A 15,760-nucleotide genomic window follows, 5' to 3' on the forward strand; every position below is an offset into this window, starting at 1 on the left:
AATTTGTGAAAATAAAAACCTCGCGAATTATTCGGCGTATACAGTGTCTTGGAAATGTTCACAACTCTGTAAGGACATTTAAACAGTTCATCAGTTCATGCTACACGCTAAAAAAAATCCATCAGTGATTCCCCTCAACAACACTAGCCCCTTATCGAGATGGAGTACGAGTCATGAATTCAAACACAACATTCAGAAACTGCAGATATGCATAACGGAATTTTGAATATTTACATCTCTTTATCATAATGTGTTTGCACAATAACCTGCAATCTCACAATAGCAGATTAATGTATACAAAATTGAAAAGATATAGTACCAGGGCAGAGAGAGAGAAAGAAAGATGCACAAGTCGGAAGTGTTGACAAAAACAACCTTCAAGAAGACTTAATATCGACAGTAAAAAAAAAAAAAATGCAACGAAAGGGGTGAAATATAAAACTTTGTACAAACACCCTGGTAGATGTCAACAGCTTGTCTTAGTAAGGGTCACTGGTGATAACTAGGGTCTGCTGAGCTGAGCTAGTAGTTGTAGTTATTCCCTCTGCTCATGCCCATGCCAGAGCCACCACCCCCTCCAGAGCCATAGAAACCAGAGCTTCCTCCTCCCATTCCGGATCCTGCTTAGCAACGGATGACCAGAGGTGGGACCATCGGGAGGGGGATGAGGGCAATCGTAAAGGGAGAGAGAGAGAGAAAGTTAGTCAGGAAAGGAGATAGAGAGAGAATGCATGAGTATCAGCAATAAACCCTCCAATAAACAAACAAACAAACACACAAACAAACAAACCTAATAATAAAATGAAATAAATAAATACATACATACATAAAAATAAAAACATAAGTAGATGGATAGACATAATGAAGAAATTTATAGAAAAGTCATAAGGCAAAAACAAACAAATCTAAAAACAATTTCCCTGCATGACTCCAGACTTTTGTGTTCATCTGGCCATGATATGCAGGGCATTGCCACAGACATTCCTGAATAATTCTTCTTGAGTTTAAATCAATCCATTAGCGTTATCAGTAACACACTATTTCTTTTTCAAATCAAAGACATTTAAAAACACATTGATTGTATATTTGTATTATTTTTTTATGGTACCAAATACCATGCAAGAGCAACACAAAGTTATCTTTTTATAGAAAAAAAAATCAACTTCATGCAAATCACACTTTGATCTTCCAGACTTGTATCAAGACTATTAAGTTTGAAAATCAACTTGATGTACACATTGGTATTCCCAATTTCAACAAAAGCCATTTTATCTCTCGGTTAATTTGTAATGAACCAAATGGACAAACCTCAAGGCTAACCATCACAAATTTGTATTACAGTCGACCTCGCCCAAGTCCAATCTATATGGACTGAAGAACTAACTTTAACTCAGAGAAAATTCAACTTATGAGGGATTAAAATCAATAGAATATAAAGAGAAGATGACTTGAATCTTCAACTTAGGTGATTATTTGACTTATGCACGGTTGACTTGAGCAAGGTTAACTGTATTTTGTTATTACTGCTGGACACAACTTATTACTGTCCTGATGATGGAATATGAACCCGCATGACTATTACACAAAGATGCTTACCGTATCCTCCTCCCCCACTACCACTGCCACCAAAGCTGGAGTATCCACCGCCCATTCCACCTAGCTGGCTGCCTCCATAGCCACCGCCACCACCTCCGCCATAGCCACCTGGGCGAGATATCACGAGTTAGAGAGGAATCATTTATCAGCAAACACAAAGGATGCACACAATCTGGCTAACAGTAAATTCACATCTGAAGCCAATGGACATTCTTAACAAGAATGTCTCTCAAAAAGAGCAAACTAATGCCACAATGATACCACAACAATGGGTGATCTGCTTTTTAAATTTTTTTACACTTATTAGGACTCATTTTCAAATAACACTAAAATACTGAGAGCAATACAAAGAGTAGGAGAGCCATGCTGATATTTAGATCATGCAAGACACATCATCAAAGCCAACTTCAGTGTGTGCTTGGATTAGTGCATAAAGTACTAAAAATAAATTCATACTCATAGAGGAGAGAAATGTTTAACACAAACTCTTCAACCCTGCTGAGCAAAGCTTTCGAGTGTGATTTGGTCCTTTACTCAAACAAATGGCATTTCTGACATTTATCATTACCAAGCTTATGTTGCAAGACTGATGCAAACACGGCATTGTAACTTCATTGATCTTATGACCTTTGACTGCATCAGGTTTCACCCATATTTGAAGTTGACTGCCATCTTCCAGTTATGTATCTGTGGTGTGAGTTTGATGGTCATAGCTCAAAGTGTGAAAAGTTCAAGAGAGTACATCAAATTGTTGATGATGCTGACCCCATCAACATGATGCCTACATCTCGTTTCCGCTATGCAGGCGAGACAATAAAAGTGGTAGCTATCACTTGTAACCAACTTTGAGTTGGTCAGATACCCTGTGTGGACATGAAATTTCAGATGATCTCTAATGTACTCACCTCCTGAGTAGCCGCCTCCACGGGAGCCGTTCTGACTCCCTCCAAAGCCACCACCGCCGCGCGAGTCCTCTACGTCCAGGAAGAGCTCAATGTAGCGGTGGCCCATCTCTTGCTTGTCCTTGGACATAGCAGCCTGGGCAGCCTCCAGGGTGGGGAACTCCACATCAGCCTCTCCATTGGAGCGACCATTGATTCGGTGGATTGTGACATTGCAGGGACGGGCAGTTGAACCAAAGAACTGGATGCGTATACAAATGGGACAAGTAATTACAGGTTACAAGATGAACGAAAGCTTTTGCATCTAATTTCATGTAAGATTTTCAGTATACTGCTTCGCATATCCACTCACATAATAACCTCATCACTTCTAACTGTACAGACATGCCATGAAAATCTGCAACAAGTCAACACTGCAAAACACATATCAGTACTGTGTTTGTTTAAATACTTCTCTTCAAATGTTGCTGAAATGAGATGTATTGGTACATGTGAATAACAGATGGCAAGAGCAATCAGGGAGATGACAATGTGTTTCAATCTTAAATGGGCGGATACATACATTCCCTCATCAACTGATGAGAGATATTGAATTAAGCTCTCACCGATATAAGGGAAACTTGGCAGATCTGTGTCGACTAGACGGCTTGTAAATAAAAACATGTTCTTGATAATAACCTTTGACGAAGCAGGAAAGGTAACTTTCTGTCTATGGCTTGCATCAAAGGGTTAATTACCAAGGCAAGTCATAGGCCCTATCTGTCTGAGGCACATCATCAAGCAGTCCTACGATTTGGAAACCAAGGGCTATCTCACCTGATGAATATCTTCTTCTGTGGCTTTGAAGGGAAGTCCCCTCATGTGCACCGAGTAACCAGTCGACATGAAATCTCCCCCTCCTCCGCCGCCTCCTCCTCCGAAGCCCATGCCACCACCGCCACCACTTCCACCACCGCCTCTCATGCCGCCGCCGCCCAATCCGCCTCCCATCCCGCTTCCCATGCCACTGCTAAACCCACGGTTGAAGTCTCCTGCTTGTGGGAAGGAAATGCGATCCGATGTTGGCCTTGGCTCACTGGGTTCTAGGGATGAAATTCTCACATATTGTCTCGCCTCTATTGCTCTCTTCATTCATGTGATTAACAGAAAGGTGCTAACACACTTAACTTGTGACAGTCATGCACATGTCTTTGAACTATCCTTCAGATTTGAAATGTTCATATATTTTGATGATGGAGATTAGACATGAATGCTCCTTGACTGACTACCGGTGGTGTTTTGAGTGCTTCAGAAATCCTGCTGATACAGCAGGAGACATGATATATAAAGAGTGTCCATTACGTTGCAAAACCTGAGAAACATGAACAGAACATCATGTACTTTGGCACTTCAAGTAGACTAGTTTCCAGAGAACTTAAAGAGCATTAAACAAGGCTGATTTCCCTGACCGTGAAAGAAAATACCACCTTTATCACCACATGGTGCTTCACTCTAGAATTGCATTAACGATGATCTACACAACAGCCTCAGCAGTATTATGAGTTAAACAAGTCACATAGAATTACACACAAAATCTGGATAGCAGTACAAATAAATCTCCAATTTCTGATAGTCTTACAAGAAGAGGAAACATGCACACACTTCTTACGACAGGCAGAAAGAACATTGCCGATCTTAGCAGACCATCAATTGCTGGTACACATACAATGGTCAAGAACATGGTACCAGTTCCTACTTGTCTTGGTCACTAATATACAAGTTGCTAGAAAACGATGGCATCTGAGCCTGAAACCTACCCCTTGACATAAGAGAATGTGGTCCTCCTCCCCATCCTCCGCGCCCCGGGCCAGAGATCCCCCTTCCACCACTGGGAGGTCCTCCAAAGTTGCCTCCACTGCCTCCGTAGCTACTACCAAAGTTGTAGTTGAAGTCGTTGTCATAACCATAGCCTGCACAGAAATGGCACAAAAACTTAATTGGTCACCTCCTGAAATATTATCAGGGCAATCACCTCCTGAGGACAATTACCTCTTGGCTAAACACTGGTTAGTAATAAGGTCAGAGTAAAGATTAGGGTTAGGGCTAGGTTTAGATTTTAATTTGGGTTAGGGTTAGGATTAGGTTCAGGATTGGGATTAGGGATAGGGTCAGGGGGAGGGTCCAGGATAACTGCCTAGGGGGAAATTGTCCTGGAACCAGCCCAAACTATTAAAAGTGATTTAGCAAATCTCATCAATAAGTTATAGGAAGTATTTTCTACTGAAAAAAAAATGCATTGCTTATGCCGAAATAATTGTCTTTATGCTGTAAATCACTGCTGTGACAAAATAGAATATGACAACACCCAATTCTTTTTACAGTGTGTTGGTGAATGCATGTGAACTCACTTACCTCCACCTCCGTATCTGCGCTCAAATCCAGAGTTCCTCATACGGCCACGGCCAAGATTGCCAGCTCCCATTCCCACACCAGCACGGTCGTATGGCCCAGGGCGGTTCATTCCACCACGGAACTTGCCGGGGTTGGAATTGAAGCGCCTCACTTCAGAGGAGTTGCACTGGAATACTTCAATATATCTAGAAACAGACAAGATAAATCATCATCAATCAAAATTAACTTGCCTTCTACAAGAAATGCAGCAATTATTATAATTCAGTTAATAATTTGTTCGCACTATACCACTGGAAGTCTTCTATTAACTCTTTTGAAATGATATTTCTGCATTTCTTCTATTAACTCTTTTGAATGATATTCAAGTATCAGTTACACAAAGAAATGAAAAGACTTATTACATGATGGATACTTATCAAATGTAGAGTCTGGAAAGGGTATGTAGTGCTATTTCAATATTTCTCAAAAAGTTCTTGCTACCTTTTCTTTTACTAGCCCAGAGATGGATTTTGAACGAAGCTACTAGTATTATACTATCCTGCTTTTTTTTTTTCTATATCATAGATCTAATAGAATTTGATCATAGTCCGTAAATTTCAGTTATTCACCATCCATGTTTTATATTTAAACCTCATTCTTACAAAGTGATGAAGAGATATACTATTGCTACATACAAATTTGTTGTACTCTTATGGGGTTTTCTTCTCCATCGACACCCAATGCAGATAGTGTGTGGTGCAAAGTTAGACATGTCCTCAATGAATCATGTTTTTTTTCCTATTTAGAATGTTGATTTATGCTTACCAACCATCAGGACAGAACTGGGTATAAATAACCAGTAACATTCTCTCTCTCTCTCTCTCTCTCTCTCTTTTTCAATCTACAATTGTAAACCAAAACAGCTTTATTGTGTGGATAATTTTTTGCTGAATGCACCATATCTAACATTAAGATAAAAATAAATTCTACAAAGCTTAAAAAATTTCTCATGTGACTGTTTTCTTTTGAAGGCTATGAAATATTAAAAGACAGTTTTATATCTGACGATCTGTCAAAAGATGGATGAGAAAGTCTACTGAGAAGAGACAGCACCACCAAGGCTAATCCCACCTGTGACCCATATGTGACTTGTGTTTGGACAACGCCCTTTCCGCCATTTCCTTCGACACGAACTGCACATACGCTTCCCCCGTACTCCTCCCATCGAAGTCGCTTGGCAACGTAATCCCATCCGGCGCAATCTTGTAATCTTCATTTTCAAGCGAGGTAAGATGTGTGTTGTTCACCAGCGAATATTTTTGGCCATTATTAACCCCACCCGTCCAGGTATTGAATGGGGAAAACCAGTGTCAACCAGTAGTAGATGCCATGCCCACCAGCCCACCCAATCCAGGTTGAGGATGAATGGAGTGTAGTGCATAGTACCGCCCACCAGCCCGTCCAACCAACCAATCAGGAATCATTCAAGGGTGACAGACCAGTTGCAAGGCACCGCCCACCAGCCCGTCCAACCAACCATTCGCGATTCATTTGGGGTGATAGTCGAGTTGATAAAAGCACCGCCCACCAGCCCATCCAACCAACCAATCGGGGATTGAATGAAGGTGATAGAAGAGTTGCGTAGCACCGCCCACCAGCCCAGCCAACCACCCAATCACAGTTGGGGTAGACACCATCGATGAAGGAAGGGATACATATACATACACACGTCAGTTAATAAGTCTCTCTTTTTGAAAGAAAGTTCCTTCTAATATCATCTCAATAACATGTCATCTTATATGATGTGTATTATCTATCAAACAAGTGCATTATCTTTAAAATTACTGCAAATAAAGCCCTAGTTAGGACAGATCACTTGTGTGAAGTGATCTTTACAGCACCCTCCGAGACAGAACACAGGACAGTATTGAAGAAAATGCCATAATATACTGTGAAAGCTGCTACGTGTATATTATATTGATATCTGTCTGCAGATTGAGGCTTTGAGCCAGTGCATTTCCTCTTGCACATGCCCCTTGCAACATCCTATGTACACATGTCCAAGCAGTACTTGACAAGCTTCATATTTGCTTGTCAATAAAGAATTCTGTCCAAACTTGATTAGACATGAGAAATTTGCCATTCTCTCTGAAGTCTTGGGCCAAGCTTCTGTAATTTCATACACACATTAACTATAATTGTACATGTGAACCTGTTCAATTTGCATTTTATCATCATCCACCAAAAAGCCTCACATATCTCCTAGCAAAAGATGCAAATATCTAAAGCAGACTTTGTGCATGCCCAAAGAACACGGAAAGTCCTAAATACCACCTTAAATACAAAAAGAGACCACTATCTAAAAAAGAAAAGAAAAGAAAAATAAAGGCTGAACACATTCAACAATCACAAAGTACACTGACATGGCTTTTACATTTGTCTGTAGAGTCTGAAAAACAGTCTAGAGAAGGATGTTATCTTTCATGTCCAAATGCTCATATTTGTTCTTGGTTTCCCATAATTACAGGGCAAAGTTACCCATGACTGGCTTATAGGACACTATGAGGCAATCAACCTACACTTAGGACACCAGCAGGGGAAATTACAATGGCAGTTCTTGCCCTTTACATTATTTACAGGTGATGCAGACTGTATTTTATTTTTAATTTCTTTTTATAAAGATTTGCCCCAAAGCCCAACTATTTTGTCTCGGTTGGAGGAAGCTTCCTCGTCATGCAATCACACAGAGAACTTTGAAAAACTCCCCTCTACACAATAAATGTACATGGGGATTTCTCCTAGACTTACACTTGCGTGAAGACGGTACAAATCCTGCATTAAGATTTGGCAATGCAAAGTTAACTTGTAAGATTCATGACACGGTCCCTCCTCACTAATCAGTACTGATGATTCACTTTTTTTTTCCAAGTAGGGGCTCAATAATAAAACCAGAGAAAAAGAACATGAAATCTCACGTCCTTGTTTTGTTTTGTCCAAGCCCTGTTCTTGAAGGAAATATTCCTACACATGAAAACAAATCATATTATGTTTTAAAATCAACACACTCATAAAGACAAACTAATCCTGTGACAGTTCATTGCTGATTTACTTTGTGGTGTCAAAAAAGTGAATTTTTGAGAAAACTAACAAATTTAATCATAATCAGCTCTAAATAATCAAGAATGGAGGTTTCCTTTTCACAGCAGACACCAACAAAAATTTGCCATTAAATCTACCTCAGTACACCTGCGAGCATCCACCATTTCCATGTGTTGGTGATGTTCATACAAATATTGTTGAAAGTGATGCCTGCTATCCTACTATGCCCTAGAGGCTGTAGTGATGTCATTTCACTATAAAATGAAAAGAGTCTATATTAACTTTGATCATCATGAGGATACAGGAGGTGAGCTGAAAGAAGGAACCATGATCACTGACCTTTGAAGAACTCCACGATGTCATCAGGTCGGCAGTCAAAGGGCAGTCCTCTCAGTCTCACGCATCCATCATTTTCCTCTTGGGCGTTGGCTCCACTCCGACTCGTCACCCACTCCATCTCACTCATCTTAGAGCGAAACACTGATTACAGAAAAGCAACAATACCTTCATCATTCAAACACAAAGCTCAACAACAACAAAAAAAATCAAATTCAGAAACTAAAAAAAAAGAGTAGAATAGTAAGAAAGTTGGCGTACAGAGTACTTTTATCACAAACTCTAATCTTTGACAAACATAACAGAAAGGGGGACACTTGACTTGCTGAATTTCCCCTGTAGCATCCAACTTCACAATTATAGTAATCATACACTTCAAAAAAAACAAAACAAAAACAAAACAGAAAATATGTTCTTAATTTGTGGATTACCTTGTGGTGAAGGTATTTTCCTAGCAGTTTGTGCTTCATGACATCAATGGGAAAATAAAAACCAGCAAATACAGCATATTTAATTCCCTTCATGTAGTCCATATGATATATCATGCTGTTATCAACATGTTGACAGAATGAAGAGGTTAAAACATAGCCAAACATAAACAAAAACAGTGTTAAAATGTTCACCTTTATAGTACCTAAACATGCTCTAATCATTCAATACAAAAGCAGAGATTGCTATCACATCATTCAAATACGGCTCTTACAAGCCGTTTAACAACCTTCAATGTATCGATGTCCAATGTGGTTGTGGTGTTTCTTCAGGGCCTGTTCCACATCCTCTGTGGTCTGAAAAAGGACGAAGCACTCTCCTGTGGGTCTTCCACCTGGCAGGTATGTGAATTTGATGCCACTGGATCCTCCCTCAATTTTGCAATCTGCGAATGAAAGTCAGAGACCAAAAGTCCTTTATCAGCTTCCAAAATCCCTCAAAATGCCGAGGGGAAAAAAAAAAAATGCTGTTCAGCTACGCTTTGTGTTTTGACATAAAAAACTAAAGCTGTGGTTTCATAATATACAATGTGTCTTTGCTGAATTGAAAAACAAACATGGACAAAAAGGTGTACTACAGGCAACCAAAAGTTGATTTCAGTTTATTGTTTCCTTAGTAGCTAATTATTAAATCAACCTGTGCATACACAACAATCGTTGAGATTTCATTATCAGAACTACAATTGTAGTTTACCTGGTACAAAGCGCACTGTGTACAACATCGTTTTTACATAATACACATAATTCACATCTTCATGACCAATTACTGATTTTTGTACCACCATCTATTCATATAGCGCAAATCTCATTACAAGGTAGGAATCAGATCTAGTGAACAAATAACCTCACTCTTGTCAAATTTTGTGGCCATCATGCACACGATTATACCTGTTTAATGATGACGTACAATGAAAAGTTATTAACATGAGCCACTTAAATTGTAGCCAGGTTACATGATGCCTTGAATATTAACAGTGTTAAAATGAATCCAGAACAAAACTGCTCATTCTGAAAGAAGGTCTGATACAATGGTTGAAAGTATACATTTGCAGGTACAGTCAAACTCGGATACCTCGAATTCGTCGGGACTGAAGAAAATGGTTCGACGTACGCGAATTTCGAGGTACGCGTATGTCGAATTTTCTTCGACTTATCCAATGTTTATCGATGTTCGACGTTTAAATATCGATGTTCAACATGGTGTCTGTTATAGTGCCTATTGATTATTTGCATGCTTGTCAATTTGAATTGAATCAACTTTTATATGAATGAATTGAGTGAAAATCGGAAATGAAATAAAAATTTCAGAAATAAAGATTTTGGTGGCCCGATCGCGCCACCAAAAAAAGAAAAAAAAGTCGGATGTTTGCCTTTACTTTTGAAAATGAACAGCGGTAACAATCGGCTACGTAAGATGCTAAAATAAAGGTCAGAGGTTTGCGTTTAATTGTGGAAATGAATGACGGTAATATTCGACTCGGTATGATACTAAAATAAATGTCGGATGTTTGCTCATACTTTTGGAAATGAATAACGATAAGACTCAGCTCCGTATGGTGCTAAAACTAATGTTAGATATTTGGTTTTGCGTTCGGAAATGAATAAGGATAACATTCGGCTCCGGAAGACGCTGAAATAAATGTCGAATTTTTGCTATGACGTTCGGAAATGAAAAACAATAACATTCAACTCCGTACGATGGTTAAATAAATGTCGGATGTTTCCTTATACTTTCGAAAGTAAATAGCAATAGCATTCGGCTCCGGAAGATGCTAAAATAGATGTCAGATGATCGTTGTTATGTTCGGAAGAAAATAGCAGTAATATTCTGCTCCATCATGTCCATATGATGCTAAAATAACTGTATGATGTTTGCTTTTAAATTTCGAAATAAATAACAGTAACATTCAGCTGCGTTTAATGGTAAAATTAATGTTTGATGTTTGCTTTGACGTTCGGAAAAGAGTAACAATAATATTCAACTCCTGACAATGATGAAATAAATGCTGGATGTTTGCTTTTACGCTCGAAACTAAATTGCAATAACATTTAGCTCCGGAAGATGCTAAAATAAATGTTGAATGTTTGCTTTGATGTTCTGAAGTGAATAACAATAATATTCAACTCCGTACGCTGATAAAATAAATGCCGGATGTGTGCTTTTACGTTCGAAAGTAAATGTCAATAGCATTCAGCTCCGGAAGATGCTAAAATACATGTCGAATGATTGCTTTTACGTTTGGCATATTTGGAAGTGAACTGCAGTAACATTCTGCCCCATACGATGATAAAAAAATATTGGATATTTGCTACGGTACATTTCGAAATAAATATCACTAACATTCAGCTATACGTTTCATGGTCCAAAATGTCTGATGTCTGCCTTGACGTTCAAAAATGAAAAACAGTAACATTCGGCTCCGTGCGATGATAAAATAATTGTCAGATGATTCATTTCACTTTCGGAAGTGGACAGCAGTAACATTCGGCTCCGTTCGATAATGAAATAAATGTCGGATGTTTGAAATGAATAACGGTAATATTCTGCTCCGTATGATGCAAAAATAAATAACAGATTGTTGCTTTATCATTTGGAAATGATTAATGGTATTAATCCGCTCAGTTAGATGCTAAAACAAATAGCGGATGTTTGCTTTCACGTTTGGAAATGGATTTGGATAGTATTCAGCTCCGTAAGATTCTAAAATGAATGTCGGTTGTTTGCTTTTACATTTAAAAATGAATAACGGTAACTTTCGGCTTTTTACAATGCTAAAACAAATGTCGGATGCTAACAAATGTCAGCAAATCCTCCCATTTTCTCATTTCAAACGTAAGTTTTGACCTCCTCAATATATGGGCATCAACTTTTATAATAATGTCTACACCTATTTGTCAAATCTTTAAACACAGAGTAAGATGATTGAATTTTCTATTCATTTGTTTTAGACATGGGCATCTGTATCACTTCAATAATGCTTAATATTAATTTGTCTATATTTAGTAGGACCGATTTAGTTTTTCTAATGTTTTTCCTGATTTTTTTTTTTTTTTTGTCACCAGATTTTACTTTCGACCACCAGAAAATAAAAATCAATGATATTGGTGGCCCGATAAAACTTAGTGCGGAGCCCTGTGTATTCTATTCTTCATTGTGATCGGCCTATACTTCCAGATTTTCATAATCGCATTGCTGGAAAAAAAAAAGTTTCAGTGCTTGCGTTCTCGGGGAAGTAAACTTCGTGAAAGGCAAAAAAAAAAAATAGTTTAAGAAAAGGCACTACGAAGGAGATTGATGTTTTGACAGTGGAGCGTGATTAATGGCAAAGATATAACTGTCAACGTAAGCAGGTGCGCCCCGACGGTTGGGAAATCTACGCGCACGGTATGACTGTCTCGATCAAAAATCAAAACACAGTGGTTAAAGAAAAGCAAATGATGAGGCAGCGCGTAGTGCTATCGTAAAGCACTCCATTGGCACGGGTGCTATGTGCATACCATGTACGTGTGTTGGTAGGTGTTGGGGATTTTCCTTGTCAGCTGTGTATCGGGTATTTCTTCTTGGGCGCGCGATTGTTCTGGTCTCAGAATATTTACAATCGAGTGTGAAAACATTTGGACATGTCTTCGCTGTCCACGCGCACTTAATCGGAGATGCTGAGTGATGTTTGCAATTTCGATTCGAGCAACATGCTGGGAAAAACAATAAGTTAATTAAGATCGGGACATTAGATTTCCCTTCGAGGTAACCGAACTTCGAGTTATCTTTTTCGAGCTACGCGAATTTTAATACACGGAAACTCCATAGGAACAATCGGGACTTTCATTTTGCCCCCGAGGTAAGTGATATTCGGCTTATCCGACGTCGAGGTATCCGAGTTTGACTGTATGTACATGGGGCAACAAGGTGTACTTGTGTTAGTTTGCAGGCACAAACCCTTGTTGGTCGTACAGATTGTAAAAGGAGTCTGCGCCAAGACTACTATATGCATCACTTCGGCACTATCCCACAGGCCCTGTGTTGTAGCTTCTCCCAAGGGGCTGCAGTGCAGTGGTGCGTGTATTAGTCTTGGCACATGCAGACTCCTAATAAGACTAACAAGGGTTTGTGCCTGCAAACTATACTTGTGTCAAAATGCTGAGAAGGAAGAGAGAGACTGACCACTGAAAAATGAAGTGATGTCATCTGCTGTTGCTGACCAGGGCAAGCCTCTGGCCCTCACCACATAGCCGTCGTCCTGTTCCATGACTGATCCTGATTAACGCTTTACGGCTAAAGTATTACGTGGTGATTGGATGCTGACAGAGTAGATGTGCTTCCTTGCGATTTCACCTGATAATCAGAGAAAGAAAGATTACATTTTAGGTGCATAATGCAATACTGACTGTCTGGCACTTTTAAAACTCATAAAGTCAATCACAAGCAAGACAGTCACAGATCAGGCAAATAAGATCGTTTGTGTGACTCTACGACTGAGCATTATAGGCCTACATTTATGGCTTCAGCAAACACGGTAGTACTGTGTAGGTCCCAACCCAGCATACATGTGTAGAAAATATAAATCACTCCCAACCAACGAATGCATGGCATGGGAGGAGTTGAGCCTACACAAGTTTGTACAGTATGTCCCCCCAAAAAATTACAACGGGACCCACTGCAATGACATCTTTAAAAATAGTGAATCAATATACAAATTCAGGGAATGAAACCATAACTCATTGCCCACATCTTACAGAAAACCCCATTCAATTTGCTTCAGTGGTCAAAGAGAAAAGAGGAATTTTGTAGAGGATGTCGGGAATCTCTTTTGTCCAAGTTCTGTCTATTATTCACGCAATAGACCTAGAAATAGAGCATTGAATTGCTAAAATTGGAAAAATTAGACTCATGACATGCTTTACAACAATCTACATTTCTCTGTGACCGCTTAACCAAATTGAACAAGGTTTTCTGCAAAATAGAGCCAAGATGTTATATTTTAAGGCCCCGAAGTAGCATTTTAGACGCTTACTGGTCATAACGTCCCCACGTCAAAATGTCTCCGAGCCAAAACGTCGTCGGGTACGACCAAAACGTCCCCGGGCCCAGCTGGCACCAAAACGTCCTCGGGTCAAAATGTTCTAGACACTATGTCATAAATTTTTATAAAATCTATGCATTAAAATGTTCAAACAAGTATCACTTATCAATTCATAACGGTAAATGTGAAGAAATTTTGTTATTCAGAGCAGCAAGCCAGCATATTTCTAGAGGCCGTGACGGGAATACGTACGCGAGATAGAATTGTCAACAACAAACCGAGCTCGACCATGGCGAAACGTGAGTAGAATTTGTGCCCTTTGCGTAATAATTGTCACTTTGTTCACATCAAAATAAATAATTAGATCATGGAGAATGTGATGTAAGGTCATATTTAAACAGAATGATTCATACCCATTTGAAAAAAAAAAGATTTAGTGAAAGCAAAACAACAAAATCTGGGTGACTTCACCGAGTTGCGAGCTGTAATGCCTAATGTTGCATGGCGCGACTCGCTGACGTTTTGACCCACAGAGCGCGCACGGACAAAAGCGGGAACGTTCTGGTACTTGACCCGGGGACGTTTTGGTTGGAACACGGCGGGGACGTTTTGACCCAGGGACGTTTTGACCGGATTCATTTAGACAGGTCAATCATTTTGGATGTTATCAATTCGAAAATTTGATTGTAATTTTTGAGGGACATACTGCAGTATGTCCCACAAAAATTATAACATCCAATATAATGATATAATGATAACATCCAATATGATTATTTTTTTTTTCAATCCTACTTCGGGATCTTAAAATATAACATCTAACATTGGTTAGATCTAGCTTCACAATGTCACATCGCACCGTCATAGACATTGCACTTGCGGATTTCAAACATTCTCACACGCACACCCTTTCCCTAATGCCCCATGGTGGTGAGGTTCACAAATCAGAAATTTGTCTCTAGCAAGGGCCTCATGAACATGGTTTTCCTGCAATCACACAACCACCAAAATTAATTTAGAACATATGAATGTGAACGCCGGGAGATATACAAGTAAAGTGGTAAAGATTAAAGACTAAAAACCAATATTTTCACCTTCCAATGAACAGTTTTACAGGTCTCTTCTAGCAGAGCTGATGCAAGCCACACTGCACGACACACGTCCCCACGCGATCTATCTGCATGCAGCATTTATGCAGTGCATAAGCATGCGTGCATCCACATGCACGCTATCCCCTAGCGCATTACCGCAGCACACAACAGTCGGTGCATGCACACATGTCACTATGCTAGCTGCATGCAATGCTCTCTCAGCGAAAGCGTGGCTTTCTTCTCCAGAGGGATGAAGTCGTCGACTAAAAATTGGAATGGTCCAAACGGGTTTCTTGCCAATTTAGTGATGGACGGGACGGGCAGCGAACATCTAATCACGTTCACGTTATATAGTGATCAGCCATTATGAGATGAAAGAGCGTTTCGTCAGTGAAAGAACTCATATTTATATTAATGTCAAAATTTTTGTGGACTTTCTAAAACATAAATATCATTCATAAGAACCTCCAGACCTACCTTTTCAATTCAAAGTGACAATTGTTTACCTGTAAGTATGTATATATACACTGTATATATATTGTTCTTATATCTTCTGTGATACTAGCATAATATTACACTCTGTTGTAAAGTGATACATTATGTACATGTACTCTGTTCTATACAGCGCCATGCGTATCTTTTTAGGTAGAATGAGCGCTTTATAAGAGTCTCTCTAATTATCATTATCATTATTATTATTATTATTATTGTCATTATTATTATTATTATTATTATTATTATTATTATTATTATCATTATGATTATTCAATCTACTGGATGTATTCTTATCTTATATCTACTCTATAATATCGGACGCAATAAACCTGAAGTAATTACCAAACAAATTAACAATCTCTTTT

General features: G+C 39.1%; 1 protein-coding gene across 2 annotated transcripts; it reads right to left on the reverse strand.

Annotated features, from left to right (window-relative positions):
* Nucleotides 1-307: 307 nt before the first annotated feature.
* On the reverse strand, nt 308-14,975 carry LOC139731322 (heterogeneous nuclear ribonucleoprotein H2-like). 2 transcript variants are annotated; one of them, XM_071642210.1, is made up of 11 exons: nt 14,904-14,975; nt 12,954-13,124; nt 9,022-9,177; nt 8,307-8,447; nt 6,000-6,138; nt 4,890-5,074; nt 4,295-4,447; nt 3,315-3,580; nt 2,502-2,739; nt 1,597-1,704; nt 308-620 (listed from the first exon to the last, which is right to left on the reverse strand). In XM_071642210.1, the coding sequence occupies exons 2-11, from the start codon at nt 13,036-13,038 to the stop codon at nt 523-525; spliced, it is 1,569 nt and encodes a 522-aa protein (XP_071498311.1). In that variant the 5' UTR covers nt 13,039-13,124; nt 14,904-14,975; the 3' UTR covers nt 308-522. The 2 variants fall into 2 exon arrangements, with proteins under 2 accessions (XP_071498311.1, XP_071498312.1); XM_071642211.1 differs by having other exon boundaries at nt 309-620; nt 3,315-3,529.
* Nucleotides 14,976-15,760: the final 785 nt, after the last annotated feature.

The sequence above is a fragment of the Diadema antillarum genome, unplaced genomic scaffold, assembly GCF_040938485.1.
Source record: "Diadema antillarum isolate AM-2024a unplaced genomic scaffold, OU_Dant_1.0 seq00000368_RagTag, whole genome shotgun sequence".
Classification (NCBI taxonomy): domain Eukaryota; kingdom Metazoa; phylum Echinodermata; class Echinoidea; order Diadematoida; family Diadematidae; genus Diadema; species Diadema antillarum.

Excerpts from the sequence above, each read along its gene's own strand:
- LOC139731322 (XM_071642210.1), bottom strand. The coding sequence starts at position 13,038 with ATGGAACAGGACGACGGCTATGTGGTGAGGGCCAGAGGCTTGCCCTGG. Across the intron at positions 3,581-4,294 it reads ACATTCTCTTATGTCAAGGG|AACCCAGTGAGCCAAGGCCA; the intron begins GTAGGTTTCAGG and ends TTTCATCCCTAG. Across the intron at positions 1,705-2,501 it reads TGGAGGCGGCTACTCAGGAG|GTGGCTATGGCGGAGGTGGT; the intron begins GTGAGTACATTA and ends TATCTCGCCCAG.